This window comes from Motacilla alba, chromosome 1A (assembly GCF_015832195.1).
Source record: "Motacilla alba alba isolate MOTALB_02 chromosome 1A, Motacilla_alba_V1.0_pri, whole genome shotgun sequence".
Taxonomy (NCBI): Eukaryota; Metazoa; Chordata; class Aves; order Passeriformes; family Motacillidae; genus Motacilla; species Motacilla alba.
Window position 1 is genome coordinate 3,750,044 of NC_052031.1, and position 20,617 is coordinate 3,770,660.

The 20,617-nt window shown below is 49.7% G+C and overlaps 2 protein-coding genes across 4 annotated transcripts; both read left to right on the top strand.

The window, feature by feature from the left end:
• Positions 1-202: 202 nt before the first annotated feature.
• LOC119707941 (endonuclease domain-containing 1 protein-like) lies at positions 203-9,532 on the top strand. The gene is made up of 3 exons (XM_038153608.1): positions 203-348; positions 6,009-6,258; positions 8,311-9,532. The coding sequence occupies exons 1-3, from the start codon at positions 203-205 to the stop codon at positions 8,854-8,856; spliced, it is 942 nt and encodes a 313-aa protein (XP_038009536.1). The 3' UTR covers positions 8,857-9,532.
• Positions 9,533-13,149: 3,617 nt separating this feature from the next.
• Positions 13,150-19,562, top strand: LOC119708739 (endonuclease domain-containing 1 protein-like). 3 transcript variants are annotated; one of them, XM_038155496.1, is made up of 4 exons: positions 13,150-13,166; positions 13,271-13,358; positions 15,405-15,723; positions 17,723-19,562. In XM_038155496.1, exons 3-4 carry the CDS (start codon positions 15,439-15,441, stop codon positions 18,266-18,268), a joined length of 831 nt encoding a protein of 276 aa, XP_038011424.1. In that variant the 5' UTR covers positions 13,150-13,166; positions 13,271-13,358; positions 15,405-15,438; the 3' UTR covers positions 18,269-19,562. The 3 variants fall into 3 exon arrangements, with proteins under 3 accessions (XP_038011424.1, XP_038011423.1, XP_038011421.1); XM_038155495.1 differs by lacking the exon at positions 13,150-13,166 and having other exon boundaries at positions 13,214-13,358; XM_038155493.1 differs by lacking the exons at positions 13,150-13,166; positions 13,271-13,358 and adding an exon at positions 13,709-13,856.
• The last annotated feature ends 1,055 nt before the right edge of the window (positions 19,563-20,617 follow it).

The window sequence follows — 20,617 nt, forward strand, 5'->3', positions numbered from 1 at the left end:
AGCTTGGAGAGGTGCTCTCTTGGCTGGGACAGGAGCTGTCTGGATGTCCAGGCCCGGAGAGCCTTGGTGAACAGTGCCACATCCAGCTGGCGTCCGGCCACAAGCGCTGTGCCCAGGGAGCAGTGTCGGGCCTAGTCCCGTTTAATAGCTTTCCTGATCATCCGCATGAGGGGATCCAGTGAACTCTCAGCAAGATGCCACCATGTTTGGTGGCAGACTGAGCCTGCTGGAGGGCAGGAAGGCCCTGCAGGGGGATCTGGACAGGCGGGATCCACGGGCCGAGGCCACCTCTGCAGGCAGTGCAGAGAAAGGCCATGAAGCTGCTGAAGGCCCTGGAGGGAAAGGCCTGTGAGGAGCAGCTGAGCTTCTTTAGCCCAGACGTGGGGGCTCTGAGAGATTATTTCTCTCTCCAGCTCCCTGAAAAGTGGGTGTAGCCAGGTGGGGTCAGCATTTTCTGCTGCACAACCAGGGAGACAGTGAGTGGGCAAGGCCTCAGTCTGCACCAGGGGAGATTCTGGTGGCACATCAGGAGGAATTTCTTCCCATGAAGGGTGATTCACCATTGGAATGGACTGACGGAGGATGTGATGGAATCCCAATGCCTGGAGACTGGATGTGGCACTCAGTGCCATGGTCCACTTGGCCAGGTAGTGATTGGTCAGAGGTTGGACTCCACAATGCCAGAGGTCCATTTCCACCAGAAATAATTCTGTGCTTCTCACAGGAACCCAGCTTGGAGCTGAGCAGAGGGCTGCCCCAGCTGCACAAGCATGCTGCCAGGCACCTTTCAGCTGGGATGGCCTCTGTTTTCTGCTGATCCTGTTGTGAATGGGGAATAGGGATGGAGCCCTCTGCTGAGCCCAGAGCTGCTCCATGCCCACGCTGGGGTGGGAAGCACCTGTGTTCCCTGGGAAGATGCGGCTGCACTGACATGGCAGGGTCATTTTGCACTTTGCTCTGTGTCTGTCCCTCTTTGGGGAGAGCTCTGGGCTCCAGTGCATCACAGGGATTTTAGCCACTAAGGAGAAATTATGTTTGCTGGGAGCTGTGAGGAGACACTGCAGCCTCAAGCCTCTTCACTGCCAAGTGCTGGATCATGCAGCTGGCTTAGACCTTTTCCAGTAACACCAGGGGTTCACATTCTGTGGATGGAGCATGTTGTCGTGTGCTGTCCCAAAAGAGAAGGAAACAGGAGAATCAAGACTGTGGAATGCTCTGGCCTCTGCTTGAGAGAGCAGCTGGGCAAAGCCCCTTTGGTCCATGCAGGAAACAAATTTTCCTGTTGGGCAACTTTAATAGCTTAGATTGTAAAGTTAAACTTCTGATTTCTGAGGAACTACTTATCTGTTGTAAATCTGGGTGCATTCCTATTACACTCCCGCAATGAGGTCCTCACTTCCTGCACCTGGGCAAAATGTCCCTTGCTGATGGGCAACAGCACTTTGACAGAGGCATATCAGCCAAGAACCCCTGGGGGTCAGGTGAGGAGGTGTTCAGGAATGCAGCTGCCACGTGCTGTGCCACACACCTGAAGATGCTGCAGAGAACCTTATGGACAACCTTCTCTAGCTGATCCTGCTGGAGCCTGGACATGAAGATCCTGAGAAGTCCCTCCAATACACAACAATTCAGTGATTCTGTGATACTGGGCCAGGCTTTGCTTTGCTTGCTTTTGAAACTGCACCTTGAGAGCAGCAGCTGTTGTATCAGGCAGGGAGGCTTTGGCATCAGATACACAGAAAGCTTTGAGCAGCCAGAGCTGAATTCCTGTGATGCACTCCTTGGACACCTTCCTTCTCTGCCCTGCTTCTGAAGATTTTCTACAGATTGATGGGAAACTGATTTGGGGAAATGAATTCCATGGTTGTCAAAGATCAATGTGTGCCCCATCATGGAGTTTGCAAGAGCTTGCAATGAAAGTTCTTTGCTGCAGTGCTGGATTGCAGGGTCACGTCTTCTATAAACCACAAGTTGCTTCTCACTGAAATTTCTACAACCACCAGTAAAGTCACAGTGCTCAGAGCATCCTTGCAGGACATTGGGTGTCCAAATGCAAACAGAGGATGCCATAACAGCCACACAAGTGTCAGCATCAGACACCAGTTATTCACCTGTGAATGGCATGAACAAAGTGGGCCAGCGAGGCAATAGCGCTTACAAGATATGCCCATGGATCCAGGAACAAGACTCCCAACATTGAGGTCCTCACTCTTGATCCTTTGAGGGTTGGGGCCTTTGCATCAAAGAGTCCAACTGGTTCTGTGAATTCAGGATTATGTCATATTGCCCCACTTTGTTTAACACATCAGTCCCAGGTTAACAGAGCAAAAGGAACCACATGACTCAACCAGTTTGTTTAAACCAACTTTGGTCTAACACACTTCTTCTGGATACTTCTGCTTGTAACAACCAACTCATCATTCTATTATTCCTGGACTTTTGGAAATGGAAGAAAATGAGTCCAGTTTAGCTTTAAATTAATGAATGGTCACTGAATGACAAAATATTTTGGGTTGAAAAGGACCTTTATGACCAGCTGCTTCCATGCCCTCCCATGGGCAGGGACACCTTCCACTATCCCAGGTTTCTCCAAGCCCCAGCCAGCAGCAATTCTCCTTGTCCTAATGGTGTGGTTTAACCCCAGCTAGCAGCAACACCCCACGCAGCCGCTCCCTCGCTCCCTGATCAACGCGATCAAGGAAAGAACTGGAAGGGGAAAAGCTGGAAAACTCATGGCAGAGAAAGGGACATTTTAACAGGGAAAACAAAATCTGTGCGGAGAAGTAAAGCATATCAAGGAATTCTTTCACTGTTTCCTATGGAATGAAATGTGTTCAGTCAACTCTAAGTAAGCAGGGTAATCCTAAGTAATTACTTAGTACCCTAAGTAACCCCGCCTCAGAACTACCTGCGAAGACAAAACTCACCACTCCAAATGTCCCCCCCTTTCCTCCTCCCTCCCATCCCTTTATACCCTCAGCATGATGTCACATGCTCTGGAATATCCCTCTGGTCAGTTGGCCTCACCTGTCATGGCTGTGTCTCCTCCCAACCTCCCAAGTACCCCCAGCCTCCTTGCCAGCATGGCAGTATGCTGCTTGCTCCATGAAAGCTCTGCCCAGCAATACCTGAAACCTCTCTGTGTTATCAACCTTGTGTTCAGCAGAACTCCAAACACAGCCCCACACCTGCCACTGTGAAAAAACATTAACTCATAACCCAGCTCACCTCTCAGTTCCATGTCCTTCTGCAAAGTCTCTCTCCAGCTCTCCTGTAGGCTCCTAAAGTACTGGCAGGTGCTCTGAGGAATCCCCAGAGCCTTCCCCTTCCCAGGCTGCTGGGATGAAGCTGTTACACAGCCATGGCAATCAGGCAAGAGAATATTTGTAGCCTGGCCATAGCAATGATGTTATGGGAGGCTGCAGAAGGGCAGACTGTGAATATCTGAGTGTACCCAGAGCCACGCCAGTCCATCCAATGTCACCAGAGATGTTCTGTTGGGAACAGGAACACGTGTAGGTGCTGGAGCAGCAGCAGCTGCAGCTGGTGGGATTGATGAGATGATCAAGGAAGTCACCAGACCCTGTTGGCTGATCCTGACATACCATGCTGCAAGTTAGCAAATTTGGAAGAAATTCTGGGGAAACTATGACAAACAACTGCCAAACCATTTCAGGGTGGGTGTGAACATACCCCCTGAATGAAAAAAGAAAACTTCTATTTTCTGTGGAATTCCTTGTTTGTAACAAAGGGCAAATTTATGCCTGGGTATATATTGCAGTAGCACTCCTGAGGATTCAAACACTCCTCTCTCCAGGGAGAACACAGAAGGAACGGTTCAGCTGCCTGTTCTGAGACTCTGCTTCAAAGTAAGCTCTTGCTCCTTCATTACCGTTGACACCAATATTCAAAGCCTTTCCTGACTTCCCGAATAGATATATGCGGACAAAGCCTAGGCTGGAGGTGCTGAGCTCCAAGGAGCAATCAGAGCTTATACATGTACTGAACTTTGCAGGACTTTGGTATTTTCTGTCAATCAGGAGGGCAAGGACAGATGGAATGATTTGGGAAAGAAACTCAAGCCAGCTCACGTGAAATTTATCAACAACTGTTCAATAAATAGGAAAGGGGAGATTATTGAGTAGTAAAACTGCACCCATGACCTTGCAAAAATCCTCTGAACAAACACAGGTGTGGTCTAAATTCCCGGGAAAATTTACTCGAAAGGCTTCTTGGGAAATCCAACATCTGTCTCTCCCTGGAGAGCATATAAACCCCGACAGTCTGAGACTGCAGCAGAGGCATTGGAGACTCCTCTGCCACTTTGGGGCTGCGAGCAGAATCCTGTGCCACTCCTTCTCACGGTAGGTTGTTTTCTATGTATCTGTTAAGTTAGATAATCAGTTAGTTGGATCTGTTTCAGTCTCATGGAGTGGGTCATGCAGAAGGACTTTGCAGCCTCTTCTCTGCTTGATTTGGGGCGGCTTTGGGCATGCTCTACTGTGTACTGCAAAGAGCAGTTTTACTACAAGAGAGCTTGTAGTTGCAGTTCTAAATTTCCAGCTCATTGATCACCGAGTTCCTGATTCAGGGCTAGACAGGGGAAAAAGGACCAGATAGCTATCTTGGGTCAGAGCAGGGCTGTGTGCAGCTCAACATCCTGAATCCAGTGGAAACGGAGAGATGGGGGTCAGGGAGAAGAAGAAGAAAAGAGCAAATGTGCAAGGTGCCTTGTCAAGCCTTCAGCAGTGCTGAGCTCAGCCCCTTCCCAGCCCAAGGTGGGCTTTGTGCTTTAGAGGCTGTGGCAGCTTGCTCTGCCAGGAACCCTTTTACCTGCCTGTCCCAGCTGCCTTATTCCAAATGCTGATGGTATTAAATCATTCCACTGAGTGTCTGGCAATGCAAATGGAAGCATCCCTGCTCTCCCACTCCTGTGCTGCCGCTGGAAGGAAACACAGCCCCTTGCTTCATTTCCAGCATCCCAGGGAGCTTTTCAGCAGTCTTCTCATAAAGGAATGACCTTACTGACTGCTGAAAATCACATCAGCACTGAGAAAGGCTAAACAGGACAGCTGGCTGTGCAAGAAATTCCTGCAATTGCAGGTGCCTTTGTCTGTGCAGGGAAATCAATCAGCAAAGCTGAAGATGGGCATCAGCAGGAATCCCTGGCAACCATGGGAAGAGCTGCCCCTCAGTGCTTGCATTGCAGCAGCCACTGAGCTGATAGGATAGAGGTGTTATCCCTCATGCTTGCTGCTGCCATCTGCTTGGCCCCTTCATTTGCTCTCTCCATGTGTCTGCATGTCCAGAGTCTGGGCTTGGATAACATGGAAATGCAAGGTGAGCAGCAGCACAGCCATGGCCCAAAGTCAGCTGAGAGGCAGGACCCCAGGTGGATCAGTTGGGCTTCAGTATTGGGTGTGACTGCAAGAGCCGAGTGTCTGTGTGAACCTGGATGGGGCCAGAGACCTGTAGGAAGTGCAGCATTGCTGTTCTTTGCCTGCCCCAGGCCCCATGAGATGAAAGCCCAGCTCAGCATGGCAGGGGGCTGAGCAGAGTCCATGCCCAGCTGCAGGTGTCTGCTGTGGGAAGGTGCTGAGAGCAGGAGGGAGGTGGGAAGAGGTGACCTTGTGCCAGGGCTGTGCCTCAGGTGCAAGATCCCTTTGCTGTGAGAGCTGATTGCAGTCCTGGTGGGTTTGGCTCCTTCCTCCTACAGGCTGACTTCTCCCACTGCTGCCTCCTCCTCTGGGCACCTGAACCCAGTTCTAGGTTTCAGCCTTATTGCCCTTGGGATTTCTCCATATGCAGGAGGACAGAAATTATTCCTTTCCTGGTCTCTCCTAATCCCCTCCTCTGCTAGCTCTGTCCCCTTGCACAAAAGGCCCCAGGCCATGTCCAGCTCTCTCCAAGCTGAGTGTCCCTCTGCATTTGCCTTCCAGGGGAGCAAGAGCCCTTCACTGAAATCCTCCCACCATGCTGGGGCTGCTGCTGCTGCAGGTGTTTGCCAGCTGCCTCTGGCTGGGACACAGCGAGGTGGTGAACTCCTTTGAAACTTGTCCTCAGTTCTTCTATGCGGGGACCCCTCCAAGTGATGTCCTGCATCCAAATAACCCAGCCTGGATCTGTCAGCGCTTCAGGAACTCATATCGCTATGCCACCCTGTACGACAGAGACAGGAGAATTCCAGTGTACTCTGCTTACAAATACAAGCCTGGATCTGGAAAAAGACCGAAAGTTTCATGGTTTGTTGAGCCCCAGGTGAGTGTCCTCCTAACAGCATATCACCTGTTGTCTTTAAAAGCAATATAAAAATAACCATTTCCATTTTGTGCCAGCCCACTACACACATGCATGTGGATACACTGGATAGCATTCTCCTCATTTTACTTCAATCTTCTGAACCACATGGTTCCTCTGATGCATCTGAGACATCAGTAGGAGCATGAGATCAATCACATCGCAATGGTGCCCAGCTCTCTGCCTTCACCTGACAGGAACAGCAAATCAGATTGCTTTGCATGACATGACAAAGCCAAATGCTTCCCCTCCCTGTGCCCTGCTGTGCTGGGTGACCAAGGGATGGGGAAAGGCATCCAGGAGAGGCGAAACTGGAGGGACCAACAGTCCTGCTGGCATCTGATCCCCACTCTGCCTTCGGCTGTTCTGCATCCCTGGCAGAGCTTCTCTGCTCCCAGTGAAGAGTCAAACAGGCTTTGTGAAAGGAGTGAGGTGAAACTCAGAAGAGGGTGAGATGGCCCAGGGACAAAGCCTCAGGAGAAAAGGCACTGGAGATGAGAGGGTCAGGATAACTGGGGAGGGATTTCTGGAGTGACATTTCAGGCAGTGCAAAGTGAGGAGCATCAGTGTTGTTCCATTCAGTAGGGTGGGATCTCCATGCATGGGCAGTGACCCCTGAGCACCTTTGGCTCAGGCTTGGTCCAGAAGGATCCAGCAGACAGACAGAACTCCATTAACTCTAGAGGCTTCACAGATGCCATCCAGACAAAGTGCAGCAGACCTGGCCAGATCAGTTGCAGAAGAGTAAAAGAGGCAATTCGTCTCATTGGTAAGGACAGAGTAGCAGGACAGCATTTGGCGGAAGGTCAGTCAGAGAAGGAAGCCACATGCCCTACTCCAGTGGAAGGCTGAGTATGTTTCCCTAAAGATGAACAAAGATATGCTTAAGTTTTGAAAAGAAGTGAGGATTTCTTCTTATTACACAGAGGAACTCAAGCAACTAATCTGGTCTTGCACCTCTGCAGCCTCCACATTCTCTCTTTTTGGAGAATCATAGAACGGTTTGTGCTGGAAGGAACCTTAAAGACCATCTCAGTCCAAATGCCCTGCCTGGGCCAGGCCACTTGCCATTAGGCCAGCATGCTCCAAGCCCTATCCAACCTGGCATTTTCCTTCTCAACCTTGGACCCTGGACATTCAAAAAATCTTTGATTTTGTTAACTTACTCCTCAGGCCTTTTTGGAGTATTTAGCTTCCAATGATTATTTAGTGTGATGGTAGTGTCAATGATTAAATGAGTCTTTAGTTTTTCAAATGATTTTAGGAATCATTTGAGGTTACAGGCCCTGTCAGAGGCTGATCATTTGTAACTTCTTTTCTGTGCAGAAAATGCTCCATGGCCCAGATCAGCTCTGGGACACATTCCCAGCACTGCTGTAACAGATTCCATTTACATTGAGATCGTTTGGCTTCCTGAGCAAAACTGTTCATCCTTGAATGAACTGCAGCCCTCCCAGGGAAAGCTCAGCTCCAGGACTGATTTCCTGACACCTCTCCTTGTGTCTGGGGTTATGGGAGGCAACGTCTGCTGTTCCAGGACTGGGGTACACCTGTAGCAACCACACATAAAATCACAGAATCATAGAATCACACAATCACAGCATGGTGTGAGGGGATCCAGGGAGAGCCCTGGGCAGATTTGGGCTGTGGAGACAGGAGGAAAGGGAAGCAGATTTGTCAGGGGAGGTGTCTCACCAAAGTCACCTTTCAATCCTAGGAGTGGGAAATGCTCCTTCTCTCATCCATCCCTCCATGCTCCCAGCACAAGCTGCAGGCAGGATCACAAAGGTCACAAGTCAAAAGCAGAGCAGTCAGATTCGGAGCTGCTTGCTCTTGAAAGCTCTTGTGTTCATGTGGGAGGGTCATGTGTATGATTTCTCTCAGATTCATAGGTTTTTCAACACTGAGATGACAATAAATGGGATCTTGACCCTCAGAGACTTCTGCTCTGGGGAAATCTTCTCTGTTACTCCCATTCCCCATTCTAACACCTCTTTCTCTTTCCCTGTCCAGCTCATAGATAACAATGTAAATCTTAAAGAGATGGTAACTGACTCGGACCTCATAAAGCAAAAGGCGTTCACCTTAGACCAAATCAAAGAGAGCCAGGCTGTTCCTGCTGACTACAAAGATCTGAACGGTTTGAACCATGGCCATTTGTGCCCCAGTGGCCATCAGGATGGTATAGACAGCAAGACAGCTACCTTCACCCTCACCAACATAGTGCCCCAGGGCAGCAGTCTCAATGGTGGCCAGTGGAAGGTGTACGAGTCTACAACAATGCCCAAAATGAGCAAGAGCTGTACAACCACCTACGTGATCACGGGTGCTGTGCCTGGGAACACGGACATCAGCAATGGGACTGTTAATGTACCCAGCTACATTTGGTCAGCTGCCTGCTGTGAGGTGAGCAAAAAGAAAAAGAAGGCTTGGGGAGCCATCGCAGAGAATCACAAGAACAAGGTGGAGGTCCTCAGCCTGGGGAAGCTGGAGAAGAGGTTGACTGAGCTCTACAGGGGAACGGTTACTCTCTTCAACAATGCCTGTCCCCGGAAATAAGCCTCACACCCTTAATGGAATTCGCTTGGTGGCTTTCCCACATGTCATAGAACCATAGAATCACAGAATGGGTTAGTTTTGATGGGACACTAAAGCCTTAAAAGTCATCTCATTCTGACCTGCTTGCCATGGGCAGGGAAACCTTCCACTACACCAGGTTGTTCCAAGTCCTCCCCAGCCTGGCCTGGAATGCTTCCAGGGATGGGGCAGTCAAAACAGCTCTGGGTAACTTTTACTCATACCACAGCTGGCTCACAGTAATTTACTTCTTTATATTATCGCATCTACCCCTGCCCTCCATCAGGGTGAAACCATTCCCTCTTGTCCTGTCATTCCATACCCTTGTCCAAAGACCCTCTCCAAGCCTCTTAGAGATCTAAACCAGAACAATTCAATGATTCTGTGATCCTGGGCCAGGCTTTGCTTTGCTTGCTTTTGAAACTGCACCTTGAGAGCAGCAGCTGTTGTATCAGACAGGCAGGCTTTGGCATCAGATACACAGAAAGCTTTGAGCAGCTAGAGCTGAATTCCTGTGATGCACTCCTTGGACACCTTCCCTCTCTGCCCTGCTTCTGAAGCTTTTCTGCAGATTGATGGGAAACTGATATGGGCAAATGAATTCAATGGTTGTCAAAGATCAATGTGTGCCACACCATGGAGTTTGCAAGAGCTTACAATAAAAGTTCTTTGCTGCAGTGCTGGATTGCAGAGTCATGTCTTCTATAAACCAGAAGTTGCTTCTCACTGAAATTCCTACAACCACCAATAAAGTCACAGTGCCCAGAGCATCCTTGCAGGACATTGGGTGTCCAAATGCAATCAGAGGATGTCATAACAGCCACACAAGTGTCAGCATCAGACACCAGTTATTCACCTGTGAATGGCCATCAACAAAGTGGGCCAGGGTGCCAACAGCTCTTACAAGATATGCCCATTGATGCAGGAACAAGACTCCCAATATTGAGGTCCTCACTCTTGATCCTTTGAGGGTTGGGGCCTTTGCATCAAGGAGTCCAACTGGTTCTGTGAATTCAGGCTTATGTTTGATTGCCCCACTTTTCCCCGTGCAGGGGTTCCACACTGTGCTGTGTAACACTGTGGAGCTAGGAGACACTTTGGGTCTTTGATGGTTTATGGCCCCTTCTAATGATGTGACCACTGTTGGGCCCTCCTTTGTTCTGTTGGTTGGGCCTCATCAGAAAGGAGGAATTAGCCCCACCTCCACCAGAGCTGCTTCTTCTTGGCCTTCTCCATCATTCTGGCTAAACCCCCCCTTTGTTAAAACATCAGTCCCAGGTTAACAGAGCAAAAGGAACCACATGACCCAACCAGTTTGTTTGAGCCAACTTTGGTCTAACACACTTCTTCTGGATACTTCAGGTTGTAACAACCAACTCATCATTCTATTATTCCTGGACTCTTGGAAAAGGAAGAAAATGAGTCCAGATTAGCTTTAAATTAATGAAAGGTCATTGAATGACAGAATGTTTTGGGTTGGAAAGGATCTTAATGAACAGCTACTTCCATGCCCTCCCATGGACAGGGACACCTTCCACTATCCCAGGTTTCTCCAAGCCCCAGCCAGCCTGGCCATGAACACTTCCAGGGATGGGGCAGTCTCAGCTTCTGTGAGCAACCTGTGCTGGGGCCTCAGCACCCCCACAGTAACAAAATTCTTCCTAATATCCAGTTTTGACCTACACTCCTTCCATTTCAAGCCCTTTCAATTTTTCCTAAAGGCATGGTTTAACTGCAGCCAGCAGCCACGCCCCAGGCAGCTGCTCCCTCACTCCCCGACCACCAGGATCAGGGAGAGAACTGGAAGGGGAAAATCTGGAAACTCATGCTAGAGACAGAGACAGCTTAACGGGGAAAACAAAATCTGTGCGGAGAAGTAAAGCACATCAAGGAATTCTTCTACTGTTTCCTATGGGTAATAAGGTGTTCAGCCACCTCCAGGAGTGCTGGGTCGTGTTCCACCAAAGAGCTATGTGCGAAGACAAAACCCACCACTCCAAATGCTACCTCCGTCCCATCCCTTTATACCCTCAGCATGATGTCACATGCTCTGGAATATCCCTCTGGTCAGTCGGGCTCACCTGTCATGGCTGTGTCTCCTCCCCTCCTCCCAAGTACCCCCAGCCTCCTTGCCAGCCTGGCAGTACAAAAAGCAGAAAAGGCCTTGCCCTGTGAAAGCTCTGCCCAGCAATACCAGAAACCTCTCTGTGTTATCAACCTTGTGTTCAGCAGAACTCCAAACACAGCCCCACACCTGCCACTGTCAAAAACATTAACTCTGAACCCAGCTCACCTCTCAGCTCCATGCCCTTGTGCAAAGTCTCTCTCCAGCTCTCCTGCAGACCCTTAAGTACTGGCAGGTGCTCTGAGGAAACCCCAGAGCCTTCTCCTTCCCAGGCTGCTGGGATGAAGCTGTTACACAGCCATGGCAATCAGGCAAGAGAATATTTGTAGCCTGGCCACAGGAATGATGTTATGGGAGGCTGAAGAAGGGCAGACTGTGAATATCTGTGTCGTGGTTTGAGAGGAAATGAGTTTTTGGGAGGTGGTAGTGGTCAAACTAATAGGTGCTCAGATGTGGATATTGACACCTGGTTTGACCATTGAGGATATGGATCTGCCTCTGAGAACACAGGGGTTAAATGCGAGGAGCTCCCAGGGGAACTTCTTCTTGGTTCCGGTGGATGGAGGAGTCAGACCTCCCCTGCCCAGCTTCGGGCTGGGCGGGAGAGGGGAAAGCCACGCGGCCGAGGGAGGTGGGCCGGAGCCTTGGGCAGAGGACAGGAGGCGATGGTTCGGACAAGAGTGAGTTCCCCACAGAGATGGAAGGGTGGAAGAACTCAGAGAGGTGGCGGGCAGCCCCCCCCTCCTCGGGAGAGAGAGAGAAAGAGAGAGGTGCCAGTGCTATCTTGAAACTTGATAAGCACTGGCCTGGCCGAGGAAGAGAAGGGGGGGCCGACAAGGGAAGAGTGCCCGGTGAGCTAGTGTGGGAGTTCGAAATGAGCAGAGACTGTGATTTTAACCCTTCTGTGGGACGATGGAAACCTTATAAATGCTGATCCTCCGGGAGTCGAGGGAGGAGAGAGACGGATAAGAGGAAATGTGCAAGTGTGATGAGAGCTGTGCAAGGGAAGAATGACTGAGAGATGTTGAGAAAATCCTAGGTGGAGGAGATGATGGAGTGGCTTTTGGCTGGACTTTTCTTGTATAGCCATGGACAGAACCTTTCCTGTAATACAGAGACTGCATTTTAGGGGGAGGCGGTGCCAAAGGAGCGATGTGAGCGGAGACGACAGGTAATGAAGTGATGGTGAGACCCCTCGGCCCCAGGGGGTGAAATATTGGGGGGGACTGGTGTCCCGAAAAGGTGAGAGACTGTCGTTCTCTTCTGGAACGGGGCAAGGCATCCTTGAAAGGGGAAACCCTAAAAAGCAGCTCTGGTCCATGTGCAGTGGTGAGAGCACTGAACATGGAAGGAAGAAGTCACGACGTGTAGTTGCTGAGTGACGGGGATTTGCCTGTGGTAGCACAAGAGGGGCTCTTCTCTCCTCGATGAAATGAGAGGTGATTGTCGGAAGGGTGGAGATGGACTGAGTTGATTATCTGAAGGGTGATGGACTGGGAAGAGATCTAAGGTTTTGTGTCATTCTGTGGAAACTGAGTGGGGGGAGGAGAAATGTTTAAAAGGTTTTCCATTCTGCTCTGTGTGTTAATTTTATTGTAGTTATATGATAATAAAGTTTTTTTTTCCTTGTTTACAAGTGGAGGCCTGCTTTGCTCTGTCTCTGATCACATCTCACAGCAGACACCAGGGGAGAATGGGTTTTCATGGGGGCACAGGCATTGGGCCAGCGTCAAACCATGACAATCTGAGCGTACCCAGAGCCACGCCAGTCCATCCAATGTCACCAGAGATGTTCTGTTGGGAACAGGAACACGTGTAGGGGCTGGAGCAGCAGCAGCTGCAGCTGGTGGGATTGATGAGATAACCAAGGCAGTCACCAGACCCTGTTGGGTGATCATGAAATACCATGCTGCAAGTCAGCAAATTTGGGAGATATTCTGGGGAAACTGAAACAAACAACTGTCAACACATTTCAGGGTGGGTGTGAACAAACACCCTAACTAAAAACAGAAAACTTCACTTTTCTGTGGAATTCACTTTTTTCAAGAAACAGTAACTTCATGACTGGATATGTAGTTAACTGATCTTGACATACCATGCTGCAAATCAGCAAAGTTGGGAGAAATTCTGAGAAAACTATGACATACAAGAGTCAGCACATTTCAGGGTGGGTGTGAACATTCCCCCTAAATAAAAATAGCAAACTTCTCTTTTCTGTGGAATTCCTTGTTTATAACAAAGCGCAAATTTATGCCTGGGTATATATTGCAGTAGCACTCCTGAGGATTCAAACACTCCTCTCTCCAGGGAGAACACAGAAGGAACGGTTCAGCTGCCTGTCCTGAGACTCTGCTTCAAGGTAAGCTCTTGCTCCTTCCTCACCATTGACTCCAATATTCAGAATCTTTCCAGACTTTTTGAAATAAATGTATATATGGACAGTGCATAGGCTGGAGTGGTTGAGCTCCAAGGAGCAATCGGAGCTTATGCATGCACTGAATTTTGCAGCACTTTGATATTTTCTGTCAGTCAGGAGGGCAAGGACAGATGGAATGATTTGGGAAAGAAACTCAAGCCAGCTCACATGAAAATAAATATCAAACCGTTGAAGAAGCAGGAAGCGGGAGATTTTTGAGTACTAAAACTCCAACAATGATCTTGCAAAAAACCCCTGGACAGACACAGGTCTAGTCTGAAGACCTAGAAAAAATTATTTGAAAGGCTTCTTGGGAAATCCAACATCTGTCTCTGCCTGGAGAGCATTTAAGCCCAACAGTCTGAGACTGCAGCAGAGGCATTTGAGACTCCACTGTCACTGTGGGGCTGTGAGCAGAATCCTGTGCCACTCCTTCTCACGGTAGGTTGTTTTCTATGTATCTGTTAAGTTAGATATTCAGTTAGTTGGATCTGTTTCAGTCTCATGGAGTGGGTCATGCAGAAGGACTTTTCCAACTCTTCTCTGCTTGATTTGGGGCAGCTGTGGGCATGCTCTGCAGAGTACTGTAAAAAGTCCCAACATTTAGTTCCACTTCTCAGTTTCCAGCTCATTGGTCACCATGTTCCTGATCAAGGGCTGAACAAAGGATCAGATATCTTGGGTCAGAGCAGGGCTGTGTGCAGCTCAACATCCTGAATCCAGTGGAAATGGAGAGATGAGGGTCAGGAGAAGAAGAAGAAAAGGGCAAATGTGCAAGGTGCCTTGTCAAGCCTTCAGCAGTGCTGAGCTCAGCCCCTTCCCAGCCCAAGGTGGGCTTTGTGCTTTAGAGGCTGTGGCAGCTTGCTCTGCCAGGAACCCTTTTACCTGCCTGTCCCAGCTGCCTTATTCCAAATGCTGATGGTATTAAATCACTCCACATTAAATGTCTGGCAATGCAAATGGAAGCATCCCTGCTCTCCCAATCCTGTGCTGCCGCTGGAAGGAAACACAGCCCCTTGCTTGATTGCCAGCATCCTAGGGAGCTTTTCAGCAGTTTTCTCATAAAGGAATGACCTTACTGACTGCTGAAAATCACATCAGCACTGAGAAAGACAAAACAGGACAGCTGGCTGTCCAAGAAATTCCTGCAATGGTGCCTTTGCCTGTGCAGGGAAATCAATCAGCAAAGCTGAAGATGGGCATCAGCAGAAATCCCAAGCAAGCATGGGAAGAGCTGCCCCTCAGTGCTTGCATTGCAGCAGCCACTGTGCTGATAGGATAGAGGTGTTATCCCTCATGCTTGCTGCTGCCATCTGCTTGGCCCCTTCATTTGCTCTCTCCATGTGTCTGCATGTCCAGAGTCTGGGGCTGGATAACGTGGAAATGCAAGGTGAGCAGCAGCACAGCCATGGGCCAAAGTCAGCTGAGAGGCAGGACCCCAGGTGGGTCAGTTGGGCTTCAGTATTGGGTGTGACTGCAAGAGCTGAGTGTCTGTGTGAACCTGGATGGGGCCAGAGACCTGTAGGAAGTGCAGCATTGCTGTTCTTTGCCTGCCCCAGGCCCCATGAGATGAAAGCCCAGCTCAGCATGGCAGGGGGCTGAGCAGAGTCCATGCCCAGCTGCAGGTGTCTGCTGTGGGAAGGTGCTGAGAGCAGGAGGGAGGTGGGAAGAGGTGACCTTGTGCCAGGGCTGTGCCTCAGGTGCAAGATCTCTTTGCTGTGAGAGCTGATTGCAGTCCTGGTGGGTTTGGCTCCTTCCTCCTACAGGCTGACTTCTCCCACTGCTGCCTCCTCCTCTGGGCACCTGAACCCAGTTGTAGGTTTCAGCCATATTGCCCTTGGGATTTCTCCATATGCAGGAGGACAGAAATTATTCCTTTCCTGGTGTCTCCTAATCCCCTCCTCTGCCAGCTCTGTCCCCCTGCACAAAAGGCCCCAGGCCATGTCCAGCTCTCTCCAAGCTGAGTGTCCCTCTGCATTTGCCTTCCAGGGGAGCAAGAGCCCTTCACTGAAATCCTCCCACCATGCTGGGGCTGCTGCTGCTGCAGGTGTTGGCCAGCTGCCTCTGGCTGGGACACAGCGAGGTGGTGAACTCCTTTGCAGAATGTCCTGAGTTCTTCTATGCGGGGACCACTCCAAATGATGCCCTGAATCCAAATAACCCAGCCTGGATCTGCCAGAGCTTCAGAAACTCGTATCACTATGCAACCCTGTACGACAGAGACAAGAGAATTCCAGTGTACTCTGCTTACATCTACCTGCCCGGATCTGGCAAGAAACCTCACTCATGGTGGTTTGTTGAGCCTCAGGTGAGTGTCTCTCCTACAGCACATTGCCCTCCAACCCGTGAAACATGATTTGCAGCATTAGAATTACCACTTCTATTTCCTACCACCTCACTACACACATGCAAATGGACACACTGGATGGGAATGACCTCATTGAACTTCAAACCCCAGCACCACATGGTTCCTCTGATGCATCTGAGACATCAGCAGGAGCATGAGATCAATCACATCCCAAAGGTGCCCAGCTCTCTGCCTTCACCTGACAGGAACAGCAAATCAGATTGCTTTGCATGACATGACAAAGCCAAATGCTTCCCCTCCCTATGCCCTGCTGTGCTGGGTGACCAAGGGATGGGGAAAGGCATCCAGGAGAGGCTAAACTGGAGGGACCAACAGTCCTGCTGGCATCTGATCCCCACTTGGCCGTGACCAGTTCTTATTCCTTGATACAGCTTCTCTGCTCCCAGTGAAGAGTCAAACAGGCTTTGTGAGTGCTGTGAGAGAAATAAAGAGACTCAGAAGTGGTGAAATGACCCAGGGACAAAGCTTCAGGAGAAAAGACACTGGAGATGAGAGGGTCAGGATAACTGGGGAGGGATTTCTGCAGTGACATTTCAGGCAGTGCAAAGTCAGGAGCATCAGTGTTGGTGCAGTCACAAGGGGGTGATCTCCATGCATGGGCAGTGACCCCTGAGCACCTTTGGCTCAGGCTTGGTCCAGAAGGATCCAGCAGACAGCTAAAACTCCACAAGCTCTAGAGCCCTCGCAAATGTCCTTCAGACAAACTTCAGTGGAACAGGCCAGGCCCATTGCAGAAGAGAAAAAATAAGCAGTTCCTGTCATTGGTAAGGACAGAGTAGCAGGACAGCATTTGGGGGAAGGTCAGTCAGAGAAGGAAGCCACATGCCCTACTCCAGATGAAGCCTAAATATGTTCCCCTGAAGATTAACAAAATGATGTTGAAATGATGAAAATCTAATAATTTCATCCTATAACACATAGGAACTCGAGCAACTAATTTAATCTTGCACCACTGCAGCCTCCACATTCTCTCTTTTTGGAGAATCATAGAATGGTTGCTCTTGGAGGGAACTTTAAAGACCATCTCAGTCCTACTGCCCTGCATGGGCCAGGCCACTTGCCATTAGGCCAGCATGCTCCAAGCCCTATCCAACCTGGCATTTTCCTCCTGCACCTTGGACCCTGGCCATCCAAAAAATCTTTGATTTTAATAACATTCTCCTGAGGCCTTTTTGGAGTATTTAGTTTCCCCAGGACTCATTTGAGGTTACAGGCCCCTCTCAGAGGCTTATCATTTGTAACTTCTTTTCTGTGATGCTGCAGAAAATGCTCCCTGGCCCAGATCAGCTCTGAGACACATTCCCAGGCACTGCTGTAACAGATTCCATTCACACTGAGATCTTTTGCCTTCCTTAGCAAAACTGTTCATCCTTGAATGAACTGCAGCCCTCCCAGGGAAAGCTCAGCTCCAGGACTGATTTCCTGACACATCTCCCTGTGTCTGGGGTTGCAGGAGGCAACCTCTGGTGTTCCAGGACTGGGGTACACCTGTAGCAACCACACATAAAATCACAGAATCATAGAATCACACAATCACAGCATGGTGTGAGGGGATCCAGGGAGAGCCCTGGGCAGATTTGGGCTGTGGAGACAGGAGGAAAGGGAAGCAGATTTGACAGGGAGGATATCTCACCAGAGTCACCTTTCAATCCAAGCGTGGGAAATGCTCCTTGTCTCACTCATCCATCCATGCTCCCAGCACAAGCTGCAGGCAGGATCACAAAGGTCACAAGTCAAACTGAGAGCAGTCAGATTCTGAGCTGCTTGCTCTTGTATGCAGGAAGGTCATGTGTATGATTACTGTAATAATCTTACATTTTTCAACACTGAGATGACAAAAAAAGGGATCTTGATCATCAGAGACCTGTGCTTTAGGGAAATCTTCTCCATTACTCCCATTCCCCATTCTGACACCTCTTTCTCTTTCTTCCCTGTCCAGCTCATAGATAAAAACAGTCTTAATGAGATGGCAAGAGAGTCAGTCCTCATAGAACAAAAGATGTTCACCTTAGAACAAATCAAACAGAGCCAGGCTGTCCTGGAGGATTACGAACCACTGAAGGGTCTGGACCGTGGCCATTTGTGCCCCAGTGGCCATCATAACAGTAGAGAAAACAAGACAGCTACCTTCACCCTCACCAACATAGTGCCCCAGGACAGCAGTCTCAACAATGGCCAGTGGAGGGTCTACGAGTTAACAACGATGATCAAAAAGACCAAGGGCTGTAAAACCACCTACGTCATCACAGGTGCTGTGCCTGGGAACACCTACATCACCAATGGGAGGGTTAACAGACCCAGCCACATCTGGTCAGCTGCCTGCTGCCTGGGGGACAAAGAGCCCAAAGATGCTTGGGGGGCCATTGCTGAGAATGACAAGAACGAGGTGAAAGAGCTCAGGCTGGGGGAGCTGGAGGAGAGGCTGACTGAGCTCTACAAGGGGAAAACAATTACTCTGTTCAACAATGCCTGTCCCCGGAAATAAGCCTCACATCCTTGTTGGAAGAGGCTCGGTGGCTTTTCATACACGTCATAGAATCACAGAATCACAGAATGGGTTGGTTTTGATGGAACCTTCAAGCCCTAAAGATCATCTCATTCTGACCTGCTTGCCATGGACAGGGAAACCTTCCTCTAGAACAAGTCTTTTCAAGCCTTCTCCAGCCTGGCCTTGAGTGCTTCCAGGGATGGGGCAGTCAAAACAGATCTGGGAAACTTTTACTCGTACCACAGCCTGCTCACGGTAATTTACTTCTTTATAATATCCCATCTAACCCTGCCCTCTACCAGTGTGAAACCATTCCCTCTTGTCCTGTCACTCCATACCCTTGTCCAAAGACCCTCTCCAGCCCTCTTAGAGATCCTTGGGGTACTGCACTCTCAGGAGTCTTCTCCAGGCTGAACATCCCCAGCTCTCTCACCCTCTCTCCAGAGCAGACACGCTCCAGCCCTCGCAGCACCTTCATGGCCTCCACTGGGCTCCACTCCAACAGCTTTGTGTCCTTCTTGTGCTGTGGGCCCAGAGCTGGAGGCAGCACTGCAGCTGGGGTCTCAGCAGGGCAGAGCAGAGGGGCACAAATGTCCTGTGCAGAGTCTGTGCTGCTTCCTTCTCTGGTGTGTTTCCAGCTCTGTCCCTCAGGGCACCTCCTCCTCAGCTCAAAGGCACAGAGATGTGGGCAGAGCCTCCAGCTGCTTGGCTTTGCTGCCCATCTCAGGAGAGAGCTCTCAGAAACGAGTCCTCTCCTCCTCAGCTGTCCCCAGGAGTGTGCAGCTGATTTGTCCCTCACCTCCTTACCAAGGCTGAGGCACCAGGGCAGCTCAGGGTCCCAGAGGCCTTATCTGGAGATCCCCATGTCTGGAGATACCCACACCCCAACAATACATGATTCTGGACAACCTGCTCCAGCTGATCCTGCTGGAGCCTGGAGTCTGGACTAGAAGATCCTGAGAAGTCCCTCCAATACACAACAATTCTGTGATTCTGTGATACTGGGCCAGGCTTTGCTTTGCTTGCTTTTGAAACTGCACCTTGAGAGCAGCAGCTGTTGTATCAGACAGGCAGGCTTTGGCATCAGATACACAGAAAGCTTTGAGCAGCCAAAGCTGAATTCCTGTGATGCATTCCTTGGACACCTTCCTTCTCTGCTCTGCTACTGAAGCATTTCTGCACATTGATGGGAAACTGATTTGGGGAAATGTATTCAATGGTTGTCAAAGACCAATGTGTGCCACATCATGGAGTTTGCAAGAGCTTGCAATAAAAGTCATTTGCTGCAGTGCTGGATTGCAGAGTCATGTCTTCCATAAACCACAAGTTGCTTCTCACTGAAATTTCTACATCCACCAGTAAAGTCACAGTGCCCAGAGCATCCTTGCAGGATATTGGGTTTGTAAATATAATCAGAGGATGTCATAACAGCCACACACGTGTCTGCATCAGACACCAGTTATTCTCCTGTGAATGGCATGAACAAAGTGGGCCAGGGTGCCAACAGCTCTTACAAGATATGCACATTGATCCAGGTACAAGACTCCCAACTCTGACGTCCTCACTCTTGATTCTTTGTGGGTTGGGGTCTTTGCATCAAAGAGTTCAACTGGATCTGTGAATTCAGGATTATGTGGGATTGCCCCACTTTTCCCCTGGCAAGGGTTCCACACTGTGCCATGCAACACTGTAGAGCTGGGAGACACATTGGGGGTCTTTGATGGTTTATGGCCCCTTCTAATGATGTGACCGCTGCTGGGCCCTGCTTTGTTCTGTTGGTTGGGCCTCATCAGAAAGGAGGAATTTGCCCCACCTCCACCAGAGCTGCTTCTTCTTGGCCTTCTCCATCATTCTGGATAAAACCCACTTGGTTGAAGACATTAGTCCTAGCTGAACAGAGCAAAAGGAACCACATGACCCAACCAGTTTGTTTGAGCCAACTTTGGTCTAACACACCTCTTCTGGATACTTCAGGTTGTAACAACCAACTCATCATTCTATTATTCCGGGACTTTTGGAAATGGAAGAAAATGAGTTCAGTTTTAATGCTGGTCGCTGCGTTACGGGGTGTCCCCAGATAGCTTCATTAGAGGCCAGATAGCTCAGCCCTGATAAGTGCTGCCTGTCCACGCTCCAAGCAGCACCTTCCAGCCTTCGCCTCAGCAAGATATTAGTGATATTCACCTTTGTGATTTTCAGCTCATAAGTAATTTCAGCTCTTAGCTTGCTAGGCTCTGCTGGGGCAGGCAGCAGGCATTTTGCTATTGCAGGCAAAACAAGAGGAGAGAAGCTGTGTGAGGTTCCACAGAGATGTCTTTATTGGTCTTCTCTTGTAGCTCTTCTGCA

What these genes read in the sequence shown, in the direction of transcription:
- LOC119707941 (XM_038153608.1), top strand. Translation starts at nt 203, where the DNA reads ATGTTTGGTGGCAGACTGAGCCTGCTGGAGGGCAGGAAGGCCCTGCAG. An exon ending in GGCCCTGGAGGGAAAGGCCT is followed by an intron (nt 349 to 6,008) that starts GTGAGGAGCAGC and finishes GGTGTTTGCCAG; the next exon opens with CTGCCTCTGGCTGGGACACA. An exon ending in CATGGTTTGTTGAGCCCCAG is followed by an intron (nt 6,259 to 8,310) that starts GTGAGTGTCCTC and finishes TTCCCTGTCCAG; the next exon opens with CTCATAGATAACAATGTAAA.
- LOC119708739 (XM_038155496.1), top strand. Translation starts at nt 15,439, where the DNA reads ATGCTGGGGCTGCTGCTGCTGCAGGTGTTGGCCAGCTGCCTCTGGCTG. An exon ending in GGTGGTTTGTTGAGCCTCAG is followed by an intron (nt 15,724 to 17,722) that starts GTGAGTGTCTCT and finishes TTCCCTGTCCAG; the next exon opens with CTCATAGATAAAAACAGTCT.